The sequence below is a fragment of the Phascolarctos cinereus genome, unplaced genomic scaffold (assembly GCF_003287225.1).
Source record: "Phascolarctos cinereus isolate Bilbo 61053 unplaced genomic scaffold, phaCin_HiC Scaffold_726;HRSCAF=1367, whole genome shotgun sequence".
NCBI classification, from domain to species: Eukaryota; Metazoa; Chordata; class Mammalia; order Diprotodontia; family Phascolarctidae; genus Phascolarctos; species Phascolarctos cinereus.
Genome location: NW_027556098.1, coordinates 250,478,474 through 250,504,546, shown reverse-complemented (window position 1 = coordinate 250,504,546; position 26,073 = coordinate 250,478,474). Strand labels below are relative to the sequence as shown.

At 39.5% G+C, this 26,073-nt stretch overlaps 1 protein-coding gene across 2 annotated transcripts in view; it reads left to right on the top strand.

Annotated features, from left to right (window-relative positions):
- The window catches only part of ALOX5AP (arachidonate 5-lipoxygenase activating protein), a 53,543-nt gene that overhangs the window by 6,642 nt on the left and 20,828 nt on the right, over window positions 1–26,073 (top strand). The window contains exon 1 of one of the 2 annotated variants that reach the window (XM_020997229.2): window positions 10,203–10,566. The exons of the other annotated variant lie outside the window; for it this stretch is intronic. Coding sequence (XP_020852888.1) covers window positions 10,497–10,566 — 70 coding nt within the window. The 5' untranslated portion in view covers window positions 10,203–10,496. Of the gene's footprint in view, window positions 1–10,202; window positions 10,567–26,073 lie in introns of those variants that run through there. 2 annotated transcript variants of the gene reach the window in all.

Here is a 26,073-nt window from a genome sequence, read left to right as displayed (position 1 = left end):
GAACCCAGAACTCTTTGAGAACCTCTGACTTAAAAACAAACAAAACTGTATAAAAATGTAAGCAAGGGAAATAAACTGAGAATGATTGTAAAAGAGTAACACAATTCTGTAACAATTGTTATCAGTAGCCCTGAAAGAACTGAGGTGTATGATGAATGCTAAGGAAATAAAAGGATTATTTTTAGTTGTGTTAAGGGCAAGAGAAGGATCAGAGAAAGAATAGGATTTTTAGTCAGAGTGGTTGGGCTACTGATAATGGATGATGCTGAGAAGGTTGAACTACTCAACTCTTATCTTGCTTCAAATTTTTTTTTCTGTTAAAGAAAATATCTGTATTGGGAAGAGTAGAACAGTAATCTTAGCAGAGAGGAAAATCAGTCTAAGTGAGAAATTGGTCAGGCAGAATTTAGCTGCCATCTAAATGAGTTCAAGTTACCTGGCCCAGGTAAATAAACTCCATTCTAGAGTCCTGAAAAAACTGGCAGATGGGACAATAAGCTGCTGTTACTGAGCTTTGAAAGATCCTGGAAAATGGCAGTCTTGCCACAGGTCTGGGGAAGAGCCAACTGGGCAGAGGCTCCAAACTATGCAGTGACTTGCATTCCTCAGAAAATGCCAGAGCACATTATTAAGTAGATGATTTGTGACTACTTAGAAAGGAGAAAATGACCAGGTCATCAGGGTTTCAAGAAGAAGTCAGACCATAGTAACTTCATTTTCTTCTTCTTTTTTGTCTGGATAGGCTGATCAGGAGAATATCGTATATGTGATATGCTTAGATTTCAGCAGATCATTTGACAAAACTTGTCATGCTGCAATTATGGACAAGAGGTGAATTTGCAATTGGTTGAATGACTCAACCCAATGGGGAGTCATTAATGCATTGTGAATATCACCTTGGAAGGAGGTTTCCAGTAGAGGGCTCAAAGTCACAAGGCATAGAACACGAGCTTTGAAGCTCTGCTGATCTTGGAGGGATAGCCAACATGTTGGGTGAAAGAGTCTGGTTCCAAAAAGATATTGACAAGATAAGATGATAGATTTAGAGTCAAAAGGGCCTTTAAGGTCCTTTCATTTTACTGAGGAAATTTGGGCATGAAAAGGTTAAGTGGCTTGCCCAGGAATATTAAATTTCTGAGGCAAGACTCATGTCTTTCTTAATTCAAGTCCAGCCCTGTGTCTGTCATGCTACCTAGCTGCCGCTAATAATGGGTCAGATTGAATAAGATGATAGCTAACAAACATTTAAGCACCTACTGTGTATTGCTGGGGTACAAATAAGAAAACAAAGACAGTCCTTGCTCTCAAGAATATTACAGTTTAATGTAGGAAGACAATACACAAAAGAAGAAGGAGGAGGCTGCCAGAGGGTACCCCCAAGGGAGTGTGATGTTCATGGGGTCAAAACCAAGCAGAGCTGCTGATGGGGAATGAAGAGTTAGCTAGAAATTACCCCACCAGGAGTTAGCCCATAAGAATGCTGGGTCAAATTGGGTAAGATAAAAATTAAATAGGGATAACATGGAATATCACAGCATTTGAAGATTTATGTAGAGAGTCATAGTGGATATGAATGTGCTCCAGAATATTACCAACAAAAATTGTTCAGGAAAAGTAGCAGATAATATAATAACAAAGAAATGTATAACCAGAAAAGGAGATGGTTTGGCCATGCAGCAACAGTCAGAGATGATCAGTGAGTAGGTCATGTGTTTCAGTGATATCCATGCAACAATTAAAAGATTGAGAGCAAAGCCCCCTGTATGTTGGGGAGTTATTGTTGAGTCATGTTTCAGTCATGTCTGACTCTTAGTCACCCCTTTTGGTGTTTGCCATTTCCTTCTCCAGTTCATTTCACAGGTGAGGAAACTGAGGCAAACAGGGTTAAGTGACTTGCCCAGGGTCACACAGCTAATTAGTGTCTGAGGCTAGATTTGAATTCAGGAAGATGAGTCTTCTTGATTCCAAGCCCAGTGCTGTGCCACCTGGTTGTCCCCATTGGGTAAACCTCCTTCTCAAAGTTTACAGGAAGAAATGGCAAAGTGCCACAGGGGATGGGAAGACAGGGATGGAATTGTAGTATGTAGCACACAGTGAAGAGACTGTAGAACATACCATAGGAAGAGCAGTTGAAGGAGGTAGGCATGTTTAGCTTGGAAAAGGGAAGATGCAGAAGGAATATGATAACTGTACTTGAAGTATTTTATATAGAAGTGTGATTAGATTTATTCTGTTTGATCCCAGAGATCAGGATAGGGAATGATGACAGAGAAATAGACGTTGTGAGGCAACTTGACACTTGCTACAAGGGAAAAGTTTTTTGTAAAATAAATTTTTATTTGTGCTATATTTTATGTACCAAATTTTCTCTCTTTATCTCTCTTCTTCTCCTTCCCAGAGAACTATCCATATAACAACTAATATTTTAAAAAAGAAAATAAAAAAGGAAAAAAATCATTGAAACCAAGTAACATATTGAAAAAAAATCAGAATATATATGCAGTGTCCTATGCTCATAGACCTCCCGCCTTTGCAAAAAAAAAAAAAGTGGGGTGTAGTGTGTTCTTATATATCTTCTTTGGGGTTGGGCTTATTCTTTATCAATTTGCAATATTCTCTTTTGATTATTTTATGGTGGTTCTTTCAACTGACCTTATTGTAGACATTGGGCAGCTAGGTGGCAAAGTGGAGAGAGTGTTGGGCCTGAAGTCAGGAAGATTCCTTTTCCTGAGTTCAAATCTGGTCTGAGACACTAGCTGCATGACCCTGGGCAAGTCACTTCATCCCTCAGGTTAAAAGGCCTCAGTTTCCTCATCTGTAAAATGAGCTGGAAAAGGAAATGGCCAACCACTCCAGTATCTCTGCCAAGGAACTTCCAAATGGGGGCATGAAGAGTCAGGCATGACTGAGCAACAACAATGAAATACACTGTGTATATTGTTTACTAGGCTCTGCTTGCTCTGCTTTGCATCCGTTCATGTAAGTCTTTCTGTGTTTCTCTGTGTTCATCACGTCCGTTGTTTCTTACAGCACAGTAGTATTCCATCACATTCATGCACCACAACGTCTGTCTACTTTGTTTCTAGTTCTTTGCTGCAAAAAAAGTACTGCGATACATGTTTTGGTATGTATGGGGACTTTCTTCTTATCGTTGACCTCCTAGTAATGGAATCTCTGGATCAAAGGATATGGACATTTTAGTCACTTTATTTGCATAATTCCAAATTGTTTTCCAAAAAAAGTTCTATCAATTCATAGCTCTACCAAAAAGTTATTATTGTGCCTGTCATCCCACCACCCCTCCAACAACGACTATAGAACAATTCGTAACAGTTAAAGCTATCCTAAAGTGCAGTGGGCTACTTTAAGAGGTAATTGAGTTCCATCTTTTTGCAAAGGTTGAATAATCACTTGTAGTGGATGTAGTAGAAGGGGTTCCTCTTCAGGGACAGGTTGGACTAGCATCAGAGGTTCCCAAATATATTTGGCCTACCAAATTTAAAAAAATTACTCAATGCACCTCTGGAAATCTATTTACTTTAACCCTTTAATGGTCTTTTTGAAATTTGCATCATTTCAAAAAATATAAAATGTGCTTTTTTAAAAAAAGACATGTTACATTTAATAATTTATCGTAAATTTGTGGGGTTTTTTCCTGCATTGAAATTTTGGTGACACAATATTGCATCATGTAGCCATATAGCATCATGTTGTAAACAAGTCATTACATGCACATATTCCTGCCAATGCATGCTGGACATCCCGACAACGTTCCACATGCTCACCTGCCAACACTTGGTTATTAAGAACTGATCACTGATCAGTTATAACTTGCATTTTGTGTGTTTATTTGGAAAATAATGTAATCACTATGACTTTAACTCTGTTACACAACAGATAAAACACGTACAAATGGTTTTTCAAAAATTTCTTCTCTTCTCGTCTTTCCTTATGCTTCCTGCCCCCTTATTTTATTCAATGCCTCCCCAGTTGTCCTCTTGGATTGTTCCAGTGCCCCTCAGGGGATGGTATTGCCCACTTTGGGAACCTATGGACTAGAAACCAGATAGTCACTGAAAAACTTTCTCATTTTTAGATTTTATGATCCTGTGACCCTTTAGAAACAGCTAGATGGTATAGTGGGTGGGTGCTGGTCCTGGAGTTAGGGAGACCTGAGTTCAAATATGACCTCAGATACTTACTAGCTATGTGACCCTCGGAAAATCACAACCTCTGCCTGCCTCAATTTCCTCATCTGTAAAATGGGGAACATAATAGCACTTAGCTCCCAGGGTTGTTGTGAGCATCAAGTAATAATATTTCTAAAGCTTTTTAACACAGTGCCCTACACAATATAGTAGGTACTTAATAAAACTTTTTAGGGGAGGAGTTTTTAACCTAATTTGTTTTTTTGAAAAATATTTTGATAATATTTCAGCATGATTTGTTTCCTTTGCAATTCTGTAGATTTCACTTTATTTTTTATTTTTTAATATATTTAAAATTTTTTTTCCAATATTAACTTTTTTTTTTTTTGGGCGAGGCAACAGGGTGAAGTGACTTGCCCAGAGTCACACAGCTAGTAAGTTTCAAGTATCTGAGGCTAGATTTGAACTCAGTTCTTCTTGAATGCGGGGCAGGTGCTCTATACGCTGCACCCCATCTAGCTGCCCCCCAACATTAACTTTTATAAGATTTTGAATTTCAAATTTTTTTTCTCTCTCCCCCCTCCCTCTCCTTCCCCTTCCCCAAGAAGGCAAGCAATCTGATATAGGCTATACATGTACAATCATATTAAACATATTTCCATATTGGTCATGTTGTAAATGAAGAATCAGAACAAAAGGAAAAAATCATGAGAAAGAAAAGAAAAAGGGAAAATAGTGTGCTTTCATATACGTTCAGACTCCACAGTTCTGGATGTGGATAGCGTTTTCTATAATGAGTCTTTTGGAATTGTCTTTCAGGGGTGGGGACCCTGTGGCCCTGAGTGTGGCCTTTTGACTGACTCCAAGTTTTACGGAATAAATCCTTTTATTAAAGGGATTTGTTCTGTGAAGTTTGGATTCAGTCTAAGGGCCACAACCTGAGGACCTAGAGGGCCACATGTGGCTTTGAGGCTGCAGCCCCCACCTCTGTATAGATAATTTTATTGCTGAAAAGAGCTAAGTCTATCAAAGGTTTTCATTAATCACACAATGTTGCTGTTGCTGTTACTGTGTACAATGTTCTCCTGGTTCTGCTCATGTCACTCAGCATCAGTTCATAATTCCGTATGTTTTATATTATGTATTTTAAAATGCTCTGAGAATTAAAAAAAAATTTGCATCCCCAGCACTAAAACATTCACTGAGAAGTCCATAGGCTTTACCAAACTGCCAAATGGGGCCACGGGTGCACAAGAGGAAGGGTCTTCACTTGCTGCTGTTCCACAGGCTTCTTTAATAACCTATTACAGTATCTAGAACAGGGCTTCTTAAACCCTTTTCACTTGCAGACCCTTTTTGCCTGAAAAATTTTTACACAACCCTGGGTATATAGATATATAAAATAGGTATGCAAATCAAATATTTACTGATAATATTTTATTTTTAATTACTTAATATTTAAATATTTATATATAAATATAATAAATATTAATTATTTTTAAACAATTCTTTGCTATACATGTAATTTTACCATTTATTAAACAAAAGCAAATTTGCATACTAATGAGATGGATATACTTGTTTATTTTTACATAAAGAATTAAATCTTGGCAGAATACTTGATACTGATATTTTGGCCGTTGCATTCAGAAGGCTTTTACTATTGCCAAAATTTTCCTGACCCCCACGTTCAGTTACGTGACCCCAGGTAGGGTCATGACCCTCTGTTTTAGAAGTGCTGAAGATTGTCCTTTTCGAAAGTTTTTATTCAAGGACCCGATGATGGGCTCCTGTTAGCCCTTGTGCAAAATATCATCCATATATTTAAACAAAAAAGAGGAAATGAGGAGAGGGGAAAGAGTAAGAATGGTATTGGGGAGTAAGCTAGAATTCTGTCAGGGAAAAAAGAGTTACAATTTAGGTATACTTTGTTCTTAATTACTTGAGAAGTAGAATATTATGTTATGTCTTCTGTAGTTTTATTTATTCTCTTTTTAAAAAAACTATGAGAGAAAGCTTTCTACATCAAAACAATGACCTGTTTGCAAGCAAAAGGTGGACCAACAAGGTTAGGAAAGAGATGCCCTTCTGTTTTGTGCTGAGGGGTGCATCCCATCCATTCCTGGTGTATGTGTGAGAACTTTACCGAAGAATCCATAGATCCATAGCCCTTTACTTTGTGCTTTCATTACTTGAAATATAGTCCATTTTTAGAACGTATGGGGCACCTGATTTTGTTTCCTATATCCAACTTTTCTGACATCCACCTTACTTATTACCCTCTTCACACACACACACACACACACACACACACACACACAAATGTTGCTCATCAGAGGCAGGTGTTGGAATGGGAAGAAATTTATGGTTATAGTGAGATTTCTGGAGATACATCAAAGAAATGGATGAACACTTAAAGCTTGGCAATGTCAGTGGTCATAAGATGGAAAGGGAAGAAATATTGAGCAAAAAGAGCCTTCTCTTCAATTTGGGACTTTAGTTTCAGGAAAACCTGAGTTCAAATACTGCCTCAGATGCTACCTGTGCAACTCGGGACAAACTACTTAATTTCTTTCAGCAACAGTTTCCTCATCTATAAAATGGAGATAATGTTAGCACATCCCTCACTGGATTGGTGTGAGATAATTTGTTCATGGCACTCTGCAAACCTTTAAAGCATTTCATAAATACTAGCTACTATTATTTGGGTGAATAATGGAAGAATAATGATAATTCATTCATCCATCAATCAACAAACATTCATTTAACACCTACTATGTGCCAGGCACTGTGCTGGGCATACAAAGACAAATGGAGACACTGTCCTCAGAGATATTTTCTATATTCTATTCTATCGGGGGAATATGACACATTCACACATAGGGCAGCTATTGGGTGATGTGGATAGAGCACTGAGCATGGAATCAGGAATTTTCATCCTCCTGAGGTCAAATCTGGCCTCAGACATTTAGTAGCTGTGTCACCCTGGTCAAGTCATTTAACCCTATTTGCCTCAGTTTCCTTATCTGTAAAATGAGCTGGAGAAGGAAATGGCAAACCACTCCAGTATCTCTGCCAAGAAAACCTCAAATGGGGTCATGACTGAAAAATGACTGATCAACAGTAACAGACATAGGATGTATGCAAAAATAAATACACTGAGACTGGGAAGGCACTAAAAACTGTGGGAATTAGGAAAGTCCTCCTGAAGGAGATGGCCTTTGAGGTAATCCTGGAATACAGGTAGGGGCTGGAAGAGGCAGAGGTGAAGACAATAAGTAGGATTCATATGTAAGGCTTAATCGTTTGTAAGGATCTTTGCAGACTTCTCCATTAGATTGTAAGAATTTAGGGACTGTTTTTTGCCTCTTTTTGTATCTACAGTGCTTAGCATGGTGTGCTCGGCACATAGTAGGTACTTAATAAATGCTTATTGACATTATCTCATTTAAGTCTTACAAGAATTTCTGTTATTCCTCCTCTCCCTCCCCCCTACTTTTCAGCCCATAAGGGGCTAAGATCAGGAGTTATCTCCTTCACCCCTTTTGGAGGATAGGGAAATGAAAGTGACTTGCCTAAAATCATTAAAAGTGTCAGAGGCAAGATTCAAATCTTGACCCTCAAGTTAAAAAGCAATACTATTCTACAATGCTGAAGAAGGAGGGTAAGCAGTTGGAAAAAGTGCTGAATGTCCTCTGGGTACAGTAGAAAGAGCATAGAGAATAGAATCAGGCCATTTGGATTCAATTCCCAGTAGATCTACGGAGATGACCTTGATTAAGGTCACCTCTCTAGATTCAAGTTTCCTTATCTATACAATGAAAGAGTTGTTAGAATGTAAACTCCTTGAGAGTAGGGATTATTTCACTTAAAAAAAATATTTGCACCCCCAGCACCAAGCATAGTGCCTGGCATATGGTAGGTGCTAAATAAGGGCTTGTTTAATGATTGATTGACCAGACAACCTGAAGGTCTGTTTTAGTTGTAACTGCCATGAGGCATTTAAAAAATTTTAGCTCAGGAGAGGACAGATGACACATACTGGTTAGGAGACAGTATTGTGCATTCAAAAGAGTCAGTAAGTGCCAAAGGCTGGCTCTGTGATGAAGAAGGAGCAGTGGGGGAGCAGAAGCAGTCTCTATAATAAAAGAGAAGTTTTTAACCACTGGTTCCTGCTAAGCTGCTATTTGCTTCTGCAGCTCGGATTTCCACAAGCGTTTTGGGTCTTTCTCTTGACTTTTTCACTGACTGGCCCCATGCTAGGAATGCTCTTCCCTCCACATTTTGGTTTCTTTGACTTTCTTGAAGACTTATTGCTAATCCAACTTTTTGCAAATGGCCTTTCCAGAATTCCCTCCCCTCCTAAAACACTGGCATGTACCCTCCACTCTCTCCCACTGTTTGATATTACCTCCCATTTAGACTGTATATATTTTGGATGTATTTAGCTATTTGTATGTTGTGTCCTTCATAGAATGTGGGCTCTTTGAGGGCAGAGACTTACGTTTTTGCCTTTATTTGTATCTTCAGGAACTGGCATTTTATAGATGAGGAACTGAAGAGAATGGGGTTATTGCCCAGGGTCACCCAGCTAGGAGGTGTCTGAAGCCAGATTTGAATTCAGGAGGAGTATTCCTGATTCCAAGCCCAGTGCTTTATCCACTTCACCACCTAGCTGCCCTATATTTACTGATTTATGAATGTGTCACATTCCCCCAATAGAATATAAACTCCGTGAGGGTAGGGAGTATCTGACTTTTGTCTTTGTATGCCCAGCACAGTGCCTGGCACATAGGTGTTAAATGAATATTTGTTGATTGGTGGATGAAATAACTGACTGAACTCCCCAGAAGTTTTAACTTGTACTGTGAGAAATCTGCTATGTTGAATCATCTAATTTTTATAATATTCTTTTATGTGCATATCTTACCACTCCTACTAATTTGATATCTCTTGGAGGGCAGGAACCGTATCTTATTTTTTCTTCCCTCTTCATCCCATGCCTTTTACAATGTATTGTATATAGTGGGCACTTAGTAAATGCACATCTGTTGAATGAATAAGTGATATAGCTTATCCCTTGCTGTAAATAGGACTTTTTTTGACAGTTGTTCAGTCATTTTTTTTCAGTTGTGTCTGACTTTTTGTTCCCCCCCTTTTGGGGTTTTCTTGGCAAATATATTGGAGTGATTTGCCATTTTTTTCTCCAGCTCATTTTATAGATGATGAAAACTAAGTAACTTGTCCAGGATGACACAGCTAGTAAGCATCTGAGGCCAGATTTGAACTCAGGAAGAAAAGTCTTCCTGTTTCCAGGCCTGGCACACTATCACTGCAACTACCTTAGCTGCCCATAGATACAAGTCTACATCATACAAATAATAACAATAGACTCTGAGTCCATTGAGATCAGGGACCATTTTGTTTGTTTTGTTTGCTTGTTTTTGGCATTTCTTTGTATCCCAGAACACAGCTCAGTGACTAACACAAAGGTTTTTTTTTTTAATAAATGATTTTCAACTTCACTTAATAATAATGATAAAGATATTTCATCTGTCGTTTCTGCTTGGAAGCAAATGATGGACTAGAATAATCATTTTTGCCTTCCTTCCTTCATTCAACAAACAATCATTTATCAATGTTGTAAGAGTTTCCATAATTGCTCTCAGAAGTCAGGGGAATCTCAGTGGGCCTGGATTTAACAATCTTCCCTGTCAAGATAGACCTCCTTAGAGATGATCTAAATTCCTTCTCCTGTGAGTGAAGCCCATTTCCATTTCTAAAGTAATGCTTCAGTTTGTATTTACTTCCTGTCCTTCCTTCCTTTTCAGAGGCGCAAAGCCTCAGTCTCTCATTCTCCCCTACGACTTAGTGAAGAGACAGAAAGCACTTAAGATAGAAGACTTGCTGATAGTGTAAAGATAAAAATAAAATTTCATTCATTCCTCCTTCCCTACCACTCCCCTTCCTCTGCCAAGAACAGAAGAGAAACAGAACTCTAAGCCTTCACTGTCTGCCCAGGGCTCTGCAAGACAAGACCTCAGATATAGGACTGTTCTGCCGGCTGAGAAACTACCTTCATTTGACAGACAGTGGAGTAGAGTTCATTAGGTCTATCTGTCCACCTCCTAAACCTTGCTCTGATTGGTGGAGTCTCACTAAACCTGATGAGAACACTTTGGCAGCTTATATTAAAAAAAAAAAAAGACACATGTGTGATCATGCTAGGGGTTTTCAGGAAATTCTAGTGATGAAGTAAGGACAGGTCACTTCCCCTTCTTGTGCATTGCAAGGCTGGGGTGGTGCTGAGAAGTCTGCACAGTCCTCTTTCTTGAGACTACAGTGAATATGGACCATGAAACAGTGGGGAATATTGTTTTGCTGGCAATTGTCACTCTCATCAGTGCCGTCCAGAATGGTAAGGGAAGTCCTTTGATTCAGGATGATAAATGTTCTTTTTATAACAGGTAGACAGAATTTAGAAGTCAGCAGTTACTCAGTTAAGGCTTGTGAAGTAGATGTGTGTGTGTGTGTGTCTGTGCGTGTGTGTGTGTCCTTATGGGTATTCAGTTGAATGGGGTGTTGGGGTTCGGGTTTTCTCACTGTTACTGATCCCCCCAGTCTTTCCTTCTTTTATTTTAATAATAATGGCTAATAATGTTTGTTGAGCTGTGTCCATAGCTCAGGGATTGTTTCAGAGTACTTAGCAAAGGAACAATACTCTCAGTGCTTAATGATCTAAAATCCAACAAGGTAGACAGGCAATGAGGAAGAGATGAGATTAGGATGCAACAAGGAACCCGGTCCCTCTGCCACTGAAATTTCACCAGTTTTGACCTTAGTGCTACTAAGACCAGTTGGATTCCAGAGAGCATGATTCTTCCCTTCCAAAATTTATTTAGGGACTAGCTTTCTTGTCTGTTTCCTTCTTGAGGGTCTCCAATAGCTAGTCTGTCTTCATGATAATGTCTCCTTATTGCTGTATAGTTGGACAGTTTTCAGGTTCATTAATCGACAGATCTATCCGGTGTTTCCCATATTTATGTCTCTATGGATAGATATCTGAAATTTCTTTCTGGTCATCATAGAGGTGGAGGATTTTACAGTTTCCTTGATAATGTTATCAGTTTTGAAAATGCCCTAGAATTGAAAATATTAATGACTGCTCATATTTATATTGCACTTCAAGGTCTGTAAGGTACTTTAGATACAGTAACTCATTTGAAGCACTTGGAAATGGACTTTTGCATCCATTAAATCTCAAGTTAGTGTAGTTTTGGAGAGACACAACAAATGTCTCCTATGAGTTCAGTTACTTCTTGTGGTATGGTGTAGTTCATGGAGTACTGAACTTGGAGTCTAGAAGACCTAAATTCAAATCCTGTCTCAGACACTTACTAGCTGTGGGACCCTGGACAACCAACTTAATCTCTCTGGGCCTCAGTTTCCTCATTTGTAAAATGAGAGAGTTGGATTTGAATTACTCGTGCTTGCTGGAGGTAGGTATGTATAAGAGAAAATAAAAAGCAACCAAGAAGATTCTGAATTAAAGAGGCATCATTAAAAAGACTGGGTGTGATTTAATAACTCTCATTAAACATTTAGCTCCATTGGTTATCTACGAACTGGAGTACTCGATCAAGTTTGGGATGCTCTTTTGTCTTTTAAATTTGGCTGTATGCTCTCTTTATTGTTTCCTGACCAAGGAGAAGAATCTCTATGCTGTAGAGAACTACATTCTGCAACACAGAAGTGCAAACCCTGCCACACTGCCCTTTGTAAGGGAGCTAGCAGGCAACTGTGACTAGACACACTTAAAAGAATTCAATTCCTAACCATTTGCCACTTTTTTTTTTCCTGGCAAATCTATATGATACAGAGCTCAGTGCACATACTTTGGTTATGTTGATTTATCATCATGGCTTTAACACTCCTCTCAGGCACTTAGGATAGATTCCCTGCTGCCCTGTTGTCAATAAAGGCTAGCCAAAGCCAGGAGAAACTAATCCCTCTCCTCTGGGAAGGTAGTGGTTGGTAGCCAAATGCTTTTGAAACAGCCTTGCAATTCCTGGTTGGATGAGGGTCCTTTTAGCTCTATACTCTCCATTTGTATCTAATAGGTTTAGCTACTGGGCATTAGGGAGCAGCTAGGTGGCACAGTGGTTAGAGTGCCTGGCCAGGAATCAGGAAGACTCATCTTTGTCACTTATTAGCTGTGTGACCCTGGGCAAGTCACTTAACCCTGTTTGCCTCAGTTTCCTCATTTGTGCCATTATTATCCCCATTAAACAGATGAGGAAACTCGGGCAGACAGAGGGTAAGTGATTTGTCCAGATTCATATATGTAGTAAGTATCTGACATGGGATTTGAACTCAGGCCTCCTTGACTCCATGTCAAACACTAACCCATCACGCCACCTACAGGTAATGAAGTTTGAGTGTATACACTATTTGGATATTTGTCGATTTGTCTTCTCTGCCTCTTAGTTTGATTGTTTTAAATTCAAACAAATATTTTGCCCCTAAATGCACCTAATATTTTGCACAAAAGCACCTAACATGTACAAAGCACCACTTTCCATAAAAATAAGGGGCAACTTGTCTCTGCTTTTGCTACCTTTTAGTAACAATCCTGCTCTCTTCAGTCCTGCTTATCCCCTGTCTAACCTCATGCTGTACCTTGCTTTGAGGTCTCTGCTCTTGAGGCAGTGACTGGGAAATGTGGCATGACATGACTACTCCATCTAGACAGGACAGAGAAGGATATGTCTTTGCCCACATCATCACAGAGGAACACCTTTTACATCACTGTCTGGCTTGATCTCCTCTGCAGGAAGTGAGCTAGACTCCCTCTAAGCACTCAGAAATTAAGATGAATCTCAGAAGAATCTCTTAGGGATGTTAAAAAACTATGTAGGGACACAGTGGAAAGAGGGCTGCTCGGAGTCAAGGAATCTAAGATGGAATCTTAGGCTCTACCACTGTCCATCCGTGTGACCAGGAACAAGTCACTTAACCTCTGTGGGCCTGGGTCTTCTCATCTGCAAAATGAAATCATCAGATGGACATATATGGCCTTCATGATTCTGTGATATCCATCCTACATGATTCTATGATATTTAAAAACCTTTCTTTGTAACCATGAGCAATCCAATGTCCCCCACACAGGCTCACTGACAATAGTAAGAGAAACATGTAAAAATGTTGGGTTTTTTTCCTTGTCCCTTTTCTATGGGGCTTATTATTATTTTTTAAATTTGCATTTTGTTACTAGGGCCTGCATTCTCACTTTAGTCCTAGACAATGAGAAATTGTGCTGTTCATATCCCATGACCGTCCTCAGGGCTTACCTCTGGGTTTAGATTTAGTGATACCAGTTCTCCATCCAAATGAGGAGAGCCCTACCTGACTTCACTTCCACTTTTTCTGATTTCAGAGTTCCTTTGGCCATCAAGATTTTTGAATATGTAGCAAACATCTAGTTATCAATGCTGTAAAAATCAGATCTGGGGGGAAAAATAAAACAACCAAAACTTCAAACCAGAACAAGATGAAAATTCTTAATTCCAAGAATCAAACCTGTAAGCCTGTGAAACCAGGTTTCTTTTCCAAGAAAGAGAAATACATTGCTTGGATACAGGGAGCCAGGAAGCTTCAGATTGATCCTGCAAAGTTGCCAGGAAAGAGAGAGCCAGGAAACACAGACCCAGAGAGAGTGCTTTTCTTAGGAAACCAAGCTAATTGATAAAGGGAGACAAGGATGAAGGAAAAGAAAGAGAGGAAGAAATAAAGTTATGTTGATGAAAACCTGGCTTTGTGAAAGTGGAACAGATGTGTCTAAGTGCCAGGGGATCTAGCCACCACAGAGGTACTCCTTGGTGTTTAGAAACACTCCAGGTGTCAGATGTGTATCATCACCTCGTCAACCACAGCAGAAGTCCTGATTCTACAGCTTCCCTTCTTCTGATTCCCTCATGTAAAGTCAGACTTCTTTTTTTGATATGTTGGTTAGTTTTGCTGTATTTTACCTTGTCTTTAGTAAGACCTCATTTTAAAAACTTTGTCATAAAATATTGGTTTTCTCAGAGATGAAGGTAGAGGTAGATATATTGATATAAAAACAAAACTATATTGATACAAAATAATATAAATGATATAAAACAAAAATATATCAATAATATTTTATTTAAAAAAGAAAACAGTGCCCAGAATCAGAGAACTAGGAAATTTTTGCACCTGGGGTGAAAGGGTAAAGGTCTTCTCAGTTGGATGCTTCCCCCCTTTTAGAAATCTGAACATTTCTGATGTACTTTTCCTTGTTATCTTTAATTGGAGGGGAAGGAGCAGACAAACCCAAGGACCCTGGCTTGGGGGGTGGGGAGGAGCTTGCCTCTTCGGATCACCTGGTAGCTTCCAGTTTAATAGATCCAATTAGCATTTATTAAGCATCTACTTGTCACTGGCAAAATAGAAGACAACAGGAAAAATAGTTCCTGCTATCAATGAACTTATGTTCTAGGTTTAGGGGCTTGAGTAGAGGGGAGATAATGAGCTCTTTTTTTGTGTACTGAATTCGAGATGCTCTCAATAGAATGTAATCTCCTTGAGAGCGTTTTTTTTTTTTGTCTAGCACAGGGATAGGGAATCTGTGGCCTTAGAAGGCCTTGGGTGCGGCCTTTTAAAGGAATTTGTTCTGTGAAGTTTGGATTCAGTCAAAGGGCCGCACTTGAGGACTTAGAGGGCCACAGGTTCCCCATCCCTGTCTAGCACACAGTTGGCATTTAATAACTACTTGTTGAATTGAATTGGATTTTGAGACTGCCACCTGGAGATGTATAATGGGCATTTGGTGATTATTAACTGGGGCTTGGGAGAAAAATTAGGATCTGGGAGTATTTGCAAACAGATGATACTTAAACCAATGGAGGCTGATGGAATCATCAAGAGAAAGAGTAGAGGGCCTAGGGTAGAGCCTTGGAAACCACTTGTGTATAGGATATGGGACGTGGATGACACAGCAAAGAGGACCATGAGAGTTGTCAGACAGGGAGAAGGAAAATCGGTAGACAGCAGTATTGTAAAAGCCAAGAGAAGAGAGTATCCAGGAGGAAGGGATAGTCAACATGGTCAAAACCTGCAGAGAGGCAAGAGGATGAGGACTGAGGAAAGGCTATCACATGGATCAGTTGAGAGATCAGTGATAACCTTGGAGAGGGCAATTTCACTTGAGTGGTAAGTTTGGGAGTCAGATTACAAGAATTGAAACGTGAGAGGAGAAGAAATATAAACAAGGAGTGGAGATGACATTTTCTTTCCTTTCTTTTTCTTTCTTTCTTTTTTTTTTTTAGTGAGGCAGTCAGGGTTAAGTGACTTGCCCCAAGGTCACACAGCTAGTACGGGTCAAGTGTTTGGTCTGAGCTGAATTTAAATTCAGGTCCTCCCGACTTCAGGGCCGGTGCTCTATCCACTGCGCCACCTAGCTGCCCTGAGATGGCATTTTCTAGGCATTTGTGAAATGGAGAAGACGTATAACTTTCCATTTCAACTTATTATTCTTTGAAGCCAGGTGCTATTTAAGGAATGAATGCGTAACAGTTTCAGGTTAGTAGATATGTGATAAATGGAAGACTGATTCTCTTCCCTACCCCTCTATCTCTCTTCTCAACTTCTACCATCATTCCTATTCACATGCAGATGGGACCCCAAGCACCCATATGTTCCATGGTGGTAAAAGACTGGTATCTTCCTCGGAGGCATCAAAGTAGTTGGATTGGGAGTTTACCTATCGACCCAAGCCAAGCAGATTTGTGCCTGAGTGATTGCACCTCCTGTGTGTGTGTCTATGTATATGTATGATAGGAAGGGGCAGGTGGTATGGAAGGGAGTGAATGATCATAGGTCATGTGTGGTTCTTCTGCTGCCCAGATAGAGGTAGAAAGATGTATGAGTGGGAGGTGTTGGGAGGTAACTGGATCTGAATTCCTCAGACACTGGCAAAGGGCTTGGTGAACAGTACATTCCACAAGGGGCCTGTAGTGTTCATGTTTCCACCCTTTCCCTTTACTCTTCCCTTTATTAGTCCTACCAGTGGCCACCCTCCCTTCCAAACGTCTTTGAGGCCAGTTTGGCCCCCTTTTAATTTGGCCCCATGTGGAGCTTTCACTACTGCAGTTACAACTCTGGCCACAGTTGAATAAATATTCCAGATATCATCTGACCAACATGGCAGGACCATTACTTTTTGTAATCTGTATAATCTCTCTCTATTAAAGCAACCTGAGGGTCTGTTAGGCTTTAAAGCATCTCTCCCGCTCTACTGGTTCATGTTGACTTTGTGGTCACCAAAAACCCTGAAATAGCTTTCACTTGAGTTATTGCCAAGTAACATCTCCTTTGTCCTTTATTTATGCAAATTTTAAAAAATACTTTATGCAAGAATTTACAATTATCCCCACATTTAATCTTGGTTCTAACTCGTCCTGTTTAAAACATTTTGAATATCAACTCTGTCATCTTTTCATTCAACAAGTATTTATTGATACCTACTATATGCAAAGTACTGGTTTTAATTTTAAAATTTTATTGATTTCTTTGTTTTTTTACATTTCAATCACCTCTCTATATGCCCTTCCCCTATTCCCCAGAACCCTTCCTTAGAATAAAAATGAAAACAAGTGAAACAAACCAAATACAGCAACTGTATCTGTCCACATTTGCCACATCTGTCATCTATTGTTATCTGACCTGGATTTATTGTTAGACATTACATTTATTGTAAATTTAGTTACCTTTTTGCATTTCTTTTCTTTATATTATTCTAATAATTGTGTATGTTTTATCTGGGTTTTGATTATTTCATTATCCATAAGTTCATACAAGTCTTCCCATGTTTTCTGAGTTCCCCATATTTGCCATTTCTCATAGTACAATAATACTGTTACATTTATGTATCACAGTTTATTCAACTATTCCCCAGTTGATGGACTTTCATTTTACTTATGGTTTTTGACTACCACACAAAGTGCTACTATGAATGTTTTGGTATATATTGGACCTTTCTTTTTGTCTGTGACTTCCCTGGAAACACTTACCTCGTAATGGAATTTTGCTGGCTCAAAGGCTCTGAAAAATTTAGTTTATTTTATCCGATAATTTCAAATTGTTTTCCAGAACAGTTAGATCAATTCATAACTTCACCACCAGCGTGTTAGTACATTTCACTTCCTGTAGCTCCTCCAGCATTGACTTTCTATTGTAAGAGGGGTGTTCCATATCCCTCCCTCAGTAAGAGGGCTTGGACTTTCTTAATCAAAGTTGTAAATTAGGTATGAAAAGGTCTAGACATTTCTATTGAATCTATTGATTAATAATAAAAGGCACTAAACTAACTGAATCTAATGGGCAAGGTGTGGAATGCTTCCAGCCATTGGAGAGATGAAATAATTCTACGCAGGAAGAGTATTGGAATTGGTTTGAGAGATTCAGTCATGCTCTGTGGTGCTCTTATAAAAACAGCAAGCTAGTTCAGAAAGCAGAAGCAGCACTTAATTGTCTGGTAGACTAGAGGAGAGAACTCAAATTCTACCTTCTGCTGGAAGCCTTTCCCTGAGTACCCCTACCGCCAGAGTCATGGTTCTTTTTTTTGTTGTTTGTTTGTTTGTTTGTTTTTGTTTTTGTTAAGCAAGGAGGTTAAGTGACTTGCCCAGGGTCACACACCTAGTAAGTGTCAAGTGTCAGATCTGAGACAGGATTTGAACTTAGGTTCTTCTGACTGCAGGACCAGTGCTCTATCCACTGCGCCATCTAGCTGCCCCTTACCACAATCTTTTTTTTTTTTTTGGTGAGGCAATTGAGGTTAAGTGACTTGCCCAAGGTCACACAGCTAATAAGCGTCTGAGGCCACATTTGAACTCAGGTCCTCCTGATTCCAAGGCTGGAGCTCTATCCACTGGAGCACCACCTAGCCGCCCCCTGAGTCATAGCTCTGAGATGACCTTCTATTTGCATTGTATCTATCTTGAACATAGTTATTTGCATTTGTCCCATCAGAATGTGAATTCCTATCATCGATACCTACTATATGCAAAGTACTAGTTTTAATTTTAAAATTACATTGATTTCTTTGTTTTTCACATTTCAATCACTTCTCTATATACCCTTCCCCTATTACCCAGAACCTTTCCTTAGAATAAAAATGAAAAAAAGTTAAACAAACCAAATACAGCATCTGTATCTGTCCACATTTGCCACATCTGTCATCTATTATTATCTGAGCTGGATTTAGTGTTAGATATTATACTTATTGTAAATTTAGTTACCTTTTTGTATTTCTTTTCTTTATATTTATATTTATATGTTTTTGCCTTTCTTTGTATCTCCAGAGATTGCCTAAGAGCACTTCCAGTAAAAGTCCTGAAAGGGAGTCATGGAGGGGGATGAGAAGGCAAAAGAAAAGCATCTCTCCGTCCCTTTCCACCAGCCTCTTGACTAAAGGATGACCTGATGAACTTTGAAGGATTGGAAAATTAGGACTTCTCATAATCATCTCTTTTGGAAAAAAAAAAGAAATAGAAATATATAAATATATATATATATATATATATTTAATTGAATGATATTTAATTTCATTGATACATGTCATATAAATAATATACTTTCATAAATATAAATAACATAAACAAACTTTATATAATATAATTGCATTTGCATCCTTGCATTAGAATCCTGAGATCACTTTGTTGCTTGTTCAGTTTATTGTTGTACAGATATGTAACATGTTCTGTACATGTACTGCATGCAACAGGACACCGAGCAACAGAAGCTAGTGTTTTCTAAAATCAGTCTCCTAGGACTCTGCCCCTCCTAGGGCTCTGTGTAGGAGTTATCTGTCAATCACAGGCAAACCTCTACCTACCGCACTCCCTTGGGTAGATTCAAGCTGTTAGCATTCACCCTCAAGGTCATAGTTAAGCAAACACATTAATTAGATTAGCAAAGACTTGCTAATATCATCCAGAGTAGCAGAAACTGTAGCAAAGCTCAGTTCTCCCTCCTTTCCCCTCCCAGGACGAAGCCTTACTTCCTACTTGCTCCCTTTCTGATCTTGAAGGGCAGAGGAAGCAATCCGCACCCTCGCCTGGTAAAAAGTTATTCTGGCAGTCTGTCAGTACTGGACTGGGCACTAGGATTCTCTATCCGATACTGACAGCTGCAGAACTGTTGGCCACTGTCCATCCTGGCTGAGCTGTGCTGACTCTGCTGGCTCTCATCAGCAGAATAGCAGCCTCGCAGAGTCTGGGAAATTATGGGACTATCCCTGTGGATGTAGCCCTCCTAGTCCACTAAGTCTATATCCTTTTACTCCTTTTTCCTCTTTGTTGCCTTCCGTGTTCTGATATCTTCTATCGCTTCTGTCCTGGCCAATCCATCTGGGCTATAAAGCCCATCACCATACATCAGTATTGGGAGTCCTTTGGGAAACATCGGTCTATGACTGGGAGCTGCATCCCAAAGGAAACATCTCCTAATGATATTTGTAGGCATAGGCCTTATAGGCTTATTAGCCCAGCGGTTTATAGATGTAGAGCTGGAAGTGACCTTGAAGTCATCTAGTCCAAACACCTCATTTTACAGATGAGAAAACTGAGTCCCACAGTAATCTCTGTTATTTTCTCCTATGAACAGCTGGACATTTCCCTGGGTATTCTTTCTGTATCCTATTTGTTGTTCTACCTCATGTAACAATACTTAGTCTTTAATTATTTGCTCAGTACTAACCCAGTTCACATGGACATGGACTTCAGAGGCCATCAAAGACCGGGGAATCTAGAGTCTCCTTGACAAAGAAAATAGGTACACGTAGCATTCTGATCAACATAAATGTATCGTATGAATTAGAGTTTGAACACAAATGGCAAGAGGAAGGGAGCAGCAGTAGGCTTTAGGGATTGTCAGTTTTGGGAGATGTCTTTCTTTGATCCAGTTATTATGTAGTGACCCACTCCTGACCTTAGAGTACACTGACCAACTGTGTTTCAAGTATAGCATTGACAACTAACAGGTACAGGGCTCTGCTCCAGAGTGACCCGCTTAGACCCTCTTCTGGCCTGGTGTTTAAAACAAAACAAAACAAAATCTCATGTCATCACTTGGGATTCTTATTAGCAAGCCACCGCATAGTCCATTTACTATCACAGATGATAATAAATGATAACATTTATGTCGGACTTTGCAAAGCACTATAAAAATAGATTTACAAAGCGCAATACCTGCGTCATCTCATTTGAACCTTGCAGTAACCTGGTCAGGTCACTGACATCATTATTCCCATCTTATAGATAAGGACAGTGGAAGTGAGAAAGTTTAGGTGACTGGCCCAGGGTCAAACAGCTAGTGAGTATCTAAGGTGGCATTTGAACTCAGATCTTCTTGACCCCAAATCTATCCCTCTGGTCACTGTGACACCTAGTTGCCTCACAGATCATTCTAGAATAAGTGTGTGTATGTATGTATGTATGTATGTATGTATGCATGTATGCATGTATATATACATACATACATATGGAGGGAAGGGAGAGAGAGAGAGAGCTCATGTGATACAGTTTCTAGTCCTTTCACTAACACATTCATCCTTCTTTAGAGGTATCATAACTTGTCAATGTTCTTCCTAAAACAAGGTGCCCAGAATTAGTCTGATCAAGAGAGATCACAGAGGAATTATCACATTTTTCCTGAATTTCTATGAATGCAATTTCAGACTACATTAGCTTTGCCCCCATCACTCTTAATTGTCACATCATACTGTTGACTCATATTAGGTTTGTAATTTCCCCAAATTTCTGGGTCCTCTTCCCATGAACTCTTGTCTATCATAAGATCATAGGAGTTTGTGTATCATAGGATCATAGAGAGGGAAAAGAACTTGGGGGGTCATCTAGTCCTGACCCCCTAATCCCTCCTTTGGCAGATGAGAAAACTAAAATTCAGAGACTTCAGTAACTTGCCCAAGGTCACACAGGTAACAAATAACAGAACTGGGATGTGAAATGAGCTATTCTAACTCTAACCACAGCAGTCTTTCTATTGCGTTATGCTATCTGGCATGTTTTCCTCATGCCATACATGTACAGTAGAGTTTTGGAACCCGTCTGTAGGATTTTTCACTTATCCTTATTAATTTCATCTTATAGATTTGTTCCATTCCCCCAGCCTATTGCCATCCTTTTGGATTCCAGTTCTGTCATCTTACGTATTAGCTATTCCTCTCAGTTTTACTTCGTCTGCACATTTCACAAACATAACAGCTATGCTTCTGTCCAAGGCACTGATAAAATATTGAACAAAAGTAGGCCGAGGACAGAACCCTTCCCTAGAAACCTCCCTGTTGGTTCAGTTGTCGCACCAATTTCAAATCTACCTAACTGTATCCTTACGCAGCCCAACTCTCTCTGTCCTTTCCACAAGCACATCACCATCCATCTACCAGTCAAATAACCCTGGAAAAAAGAGGAAATGAAATTAGTCTGGGCTAACTTGTTCTTGGTATATCTGTGGTGGCTTGTCCCGGACAGCCACTGCCCTTTCAAAGTGCTCGCAAATTATTCCTTCAAGAATTCGTTCCAGAATTTTGCAAGGATCGATATCCAATTTCAGTTGCCCATAGTTCAAAGGAAACGATGTTCTTTTTGCAAATCAGCCCCGCATCACAGTTTCCTCATCGGTCAAAGGAGGAAGCTGGGTGAGCTGGCTTCTTAGGCCCCTTCCAGCTCTCGGCTCCATTCCTATGATTTGTCGGCCTCAGCCCTTTGACGTCTCTCTTATTCTGCATGCTTTTTTGAGGATCGCTGACAGGGCAGTCACATCTCCCCGGTCTTTTAGTATCCTTAGGGGTTGTTTATCTAGACCTGATCACTTCAAGTCATTGAGGGTAGCTAGGTGTTCTCTTCCCATCTCCTCATGCACACATTTGAATCCCTTCTTAGCCAGATTTTTCCTTTATCTTTCCCAGTTTGATATTTGTTTATCTAGCAGAGAAAATAGAACCAAAATAGAAGTTGTATGGTGAAAATGGAAATATATATATGTATATACATTTTGTGAAGCAGTTGGAGTTAAGTGACTTGCCCAGGGTCACACAGCTAGTAAGTGTCAAGTATCTGGTCTGAGACCAGATTTGAACTCAAGTCCTCCTGACTTCAGGGCTGGTGCTGTATCCATTGTGCCACCTAGAAATGTTTTGCATAGGGTGTATGGGGTACTTAGGGAGGACTCGCACCTCTGGAGTGAAGGCTTGCCAAACCCTTTTCAGGGATGTTCATCCACATTTGGTGTCCACCTGTACCCAAATCTCACCTGTGGCTCCAAGAATCTGTGGTATGTGCAGTGGCCACACTATGGTAAAACCTCTCTCAGCCAAAACACTAAAGCAAGTTGAGGATGACCCGGGTGGATGTCTATCCCAAGCATGTAAAGGCTTCCCTGGCAGAATGGGCAGATGAGAACAATCTGTCCCAAAGGGCACAAAGGCAGCTAAAGCAGGCGCTGTGGAGCACTTAGACTTTGGTCAGACATCAAAGATGCCGAGGTCATCCCCTGCGTCCCCAGCCTGAGCTAGTCATCTTGATTTTTGTCCTGCCACTGAATTTTGGTGACTCTAGAAGAAAGAGTAAGGCTAATGCCTTTGGCAATTCTGCCTCACTTAAATCCAATTCACACATAAGATTACCCTGTGATCAACATTTTGCATGACTTCATATGTACAGTTAGTATCATATTGCTTGCCTTCTCGCGAGTTGGGGAGGGGTGAGCAAGGGAGGAGAGAATCTGGAACTCAAAATTTTAAAAATGAATTAAAAAAAATAGGAATTTAGAAGTTCCTTTTGGTCTCTGTTGTCTGTGATCATTGCCACATAAGATCACAGAGCTGGAAGAAACCTCAGAGATCATCTTGACCAACTTTCTCATTTTACAGATGTGTAAACTGAGGCACGGAGAGGATGGGTGATTTACCATTAGTCCCAAAGGTAGTCACTTTGAGAGGCAGGATTTAAACCAGGGTACTCTTGCCTTCGAGCCAGTGAGTGATTTTTCTACTGTATGCTACTGCCTCCAAACAAACTGGTCCTGTCTCATCTTTGAGCATCTCCTCTCTTCTAGCATATCTTAAAAAGGCTTTTTTTGGGTAATTCTTAGCTTTCATCATAAGCCTTAGATTGACGAGAGTCTTTTTCTTAAAGGTCTGTAGCAGTCTTTTGTATCCATTTTTAGCCATCTGTTCCTGCTTCCATCCTCTGTGCATGTGTTTAAAAAAATCTTAATCAATGAATTCTTTATTCAAACATATTCGTGTCTTTATATTCCATTCATCTTCTTCTTCATCGGAGCTGTTTGGTTCTGGAGAGTTTCCTGACTCTCTTTAGACAGCTTCCCTCATAAAATTTTAGACCCCAGGATCCTACCTGACCTTTGGACAAACCCTTTGAAATCTTTTCTTCTCCACTGTAGCATGCCATTAAGGATATTCCAAGTGTTAGCCTTCTTACCTATCAGGAAATCTAAAGTATCATAGTTATTTACCCTTATCTGATAAGCTTCCTGTGGCAGAGGTGGAATTTTCCAATTGGAGAAGAAAAATATCTGAGATACAATAACAGTGACTAAATAACTGGGAAACCCAATAAAAGAGTTTTCTGAACTTCTAAGTATTGGAAAACTAAAAGAAGGGAAGGGGGGGGCACGCATTTTTAAAGCATCTGCCATGTGCCAGGCACTGTGCTAAGTGCTTTAACAATATTATCTATTTGATCCTCACAACAATCCTGTGAGTTAAGCAGTAGAGATTCACAGAGCTCATTGTTATCCGCATTTTACAGTTGAGGGAACTGAGACAGACAGAGGTTAGATGACTTGTCCAGAGTCAGACAGCTAATATCTGAAGTGGGATTTGAATGAGGCGTTCTTGACAAAGGGCCCAGTGCTCTATGTACCGGGCTACCTAACTGGCAAGTGCAAAATACTCTACCACCCAGAATCCTTAGAGGAAACTACTATTAAGAAATAAAGACATCACTTGAAAATTACAGAAACTTAGATACTTATGATTAACCAACAGAGCTGAATTAACAGTTTCTCAGGATAAGTAATAATAAATATATAATATATAAATTATATATAAATATATAAAATATATAATATATAATAAATAAATAATAGACTCACAATAACCAATCACAAAGTACGCAAAATTTTATTCATGGGAACCACTAAAAATCATTTGGCCTAAAAACTTTTACCTTGTCATGAATTCTATTTAAAAATGATTTGGAATACCACATCCTATTGTAAGAGTTGCATATTTCTTTTCCATACATTGTTGTTCAGTTGTTTTTCAGTCATTTCTGACTCTTTGTGACCCCATTTGGGGTTTTCTTGGCAAAGATACTGGAGTGGTTTGCTATTTCCTTCTCCAGCTCTTTTTTATAGATAAAGAAATTGAGGCAAACAGGGGTAAATGACTTGTCCAGGGTCACACAGCTGATAAATATCTGAGGCCTGATTTGAACTCACAAAGATGAATCTTCCTGACTCCAAGCCCAGTGATCTATCCACTGTATCACCTAGTTGCCTTTAGAAGATTGACCATTTACCTTGTTTGTTACAAGAAAATTTATTGCACAAGGAATAAAGGGCTGGGTGGAGAGATCTGTACTAGAGTCACATTTCAAACAGTTACTAGTTTTGGTTTCATTGGTGAATCACTAAACTCCTGGAACCTCAGTTTCCTCCTCTGTATGATGGGAATAATGACACCAGTGTTATCTACCTCCATGGTTATTATGAGGAAAGTGCTTTGTAAATTTTAAATCACTATAGTAATACTATTTGTTATTATTTTTTTGTTCTACCTTATGTAGCTAGAAGACTATTATTCTTACCTGAGAATTAATGAAATAAACATTATTAAGCACTGACTATATTCCAGGTGTTATGCTGAGCTCTAGGGATATAAAGAAAGCAAAAAATAAAGAAAAAAGAAAAAAAAACTAAACCAAAACCCAGGTCTCTGCTTCAAGAAGCTCACATTCTAATGGCAGTGACTATGCAAACAATTATATACACACAAGATAAACACAGAGGAGATGGAAGAGAATCTCAGAGAGAACGTACTTGAAGCATGTAAAAATTGATTTGAGTCTTGAAGGAGGCGAGGAGGAAGAGTATTTCAGGTATGAAGGACAGCTTTTGAAAAGTCATGGAATTAGGAGATGGACTGCCCTATGCAAGGAACAGCGTAAAGGCAGTTATTGCTGGGTTGTAGAGTATGTGGAAGACAGTAAAGTGTAAGAAGACCAAAAAGATAGGAAGGGGCCAAGGTTGTGAAGGGCTCTAAATACCAAAAAGAGAAATGTATACCTTTTCTTGGAGGTAGTAGGGAGCCACTGGAGTTTATGGAGTAGGTTGGTGGGGGAATGATCTGTGGTTTTGGAAAATCGGTTTGGCAGCTGTGTAGGGAATGGACAGGCATAGAGAGATCCTTAAAGTGAGGAAATCAACCAAAAGCCTACTGAAATAGTCTAGGCAAGGGACGATGTGAGTCTGTATTTTGGTGGTAGCTGTGTGAATAGAGAGAAGCAGACATATACAAGGGAGGGCTGGGGAAAGATAATGAGCTCAGTTTTGGACAAGTTGTTTGAGATGCCTATGGGATATTCAGAGAGAGAAGTCCAAAAGTCAGTTGGCTAAGACTGGATGTCAGGAGAAAGGTTAGGGCTACATATATGGACCTGAGAATTATCTGCATAGAGATGATAATTGGATCAATGGGAGCTGATGAGATCATTAAGCAAGATAATATAGAGGGAGAAGAGGGTCCAGGATAGAGCCTTGGGGGATACCAACAGTCAGTGGGGGTAACCTGGATAAAGAA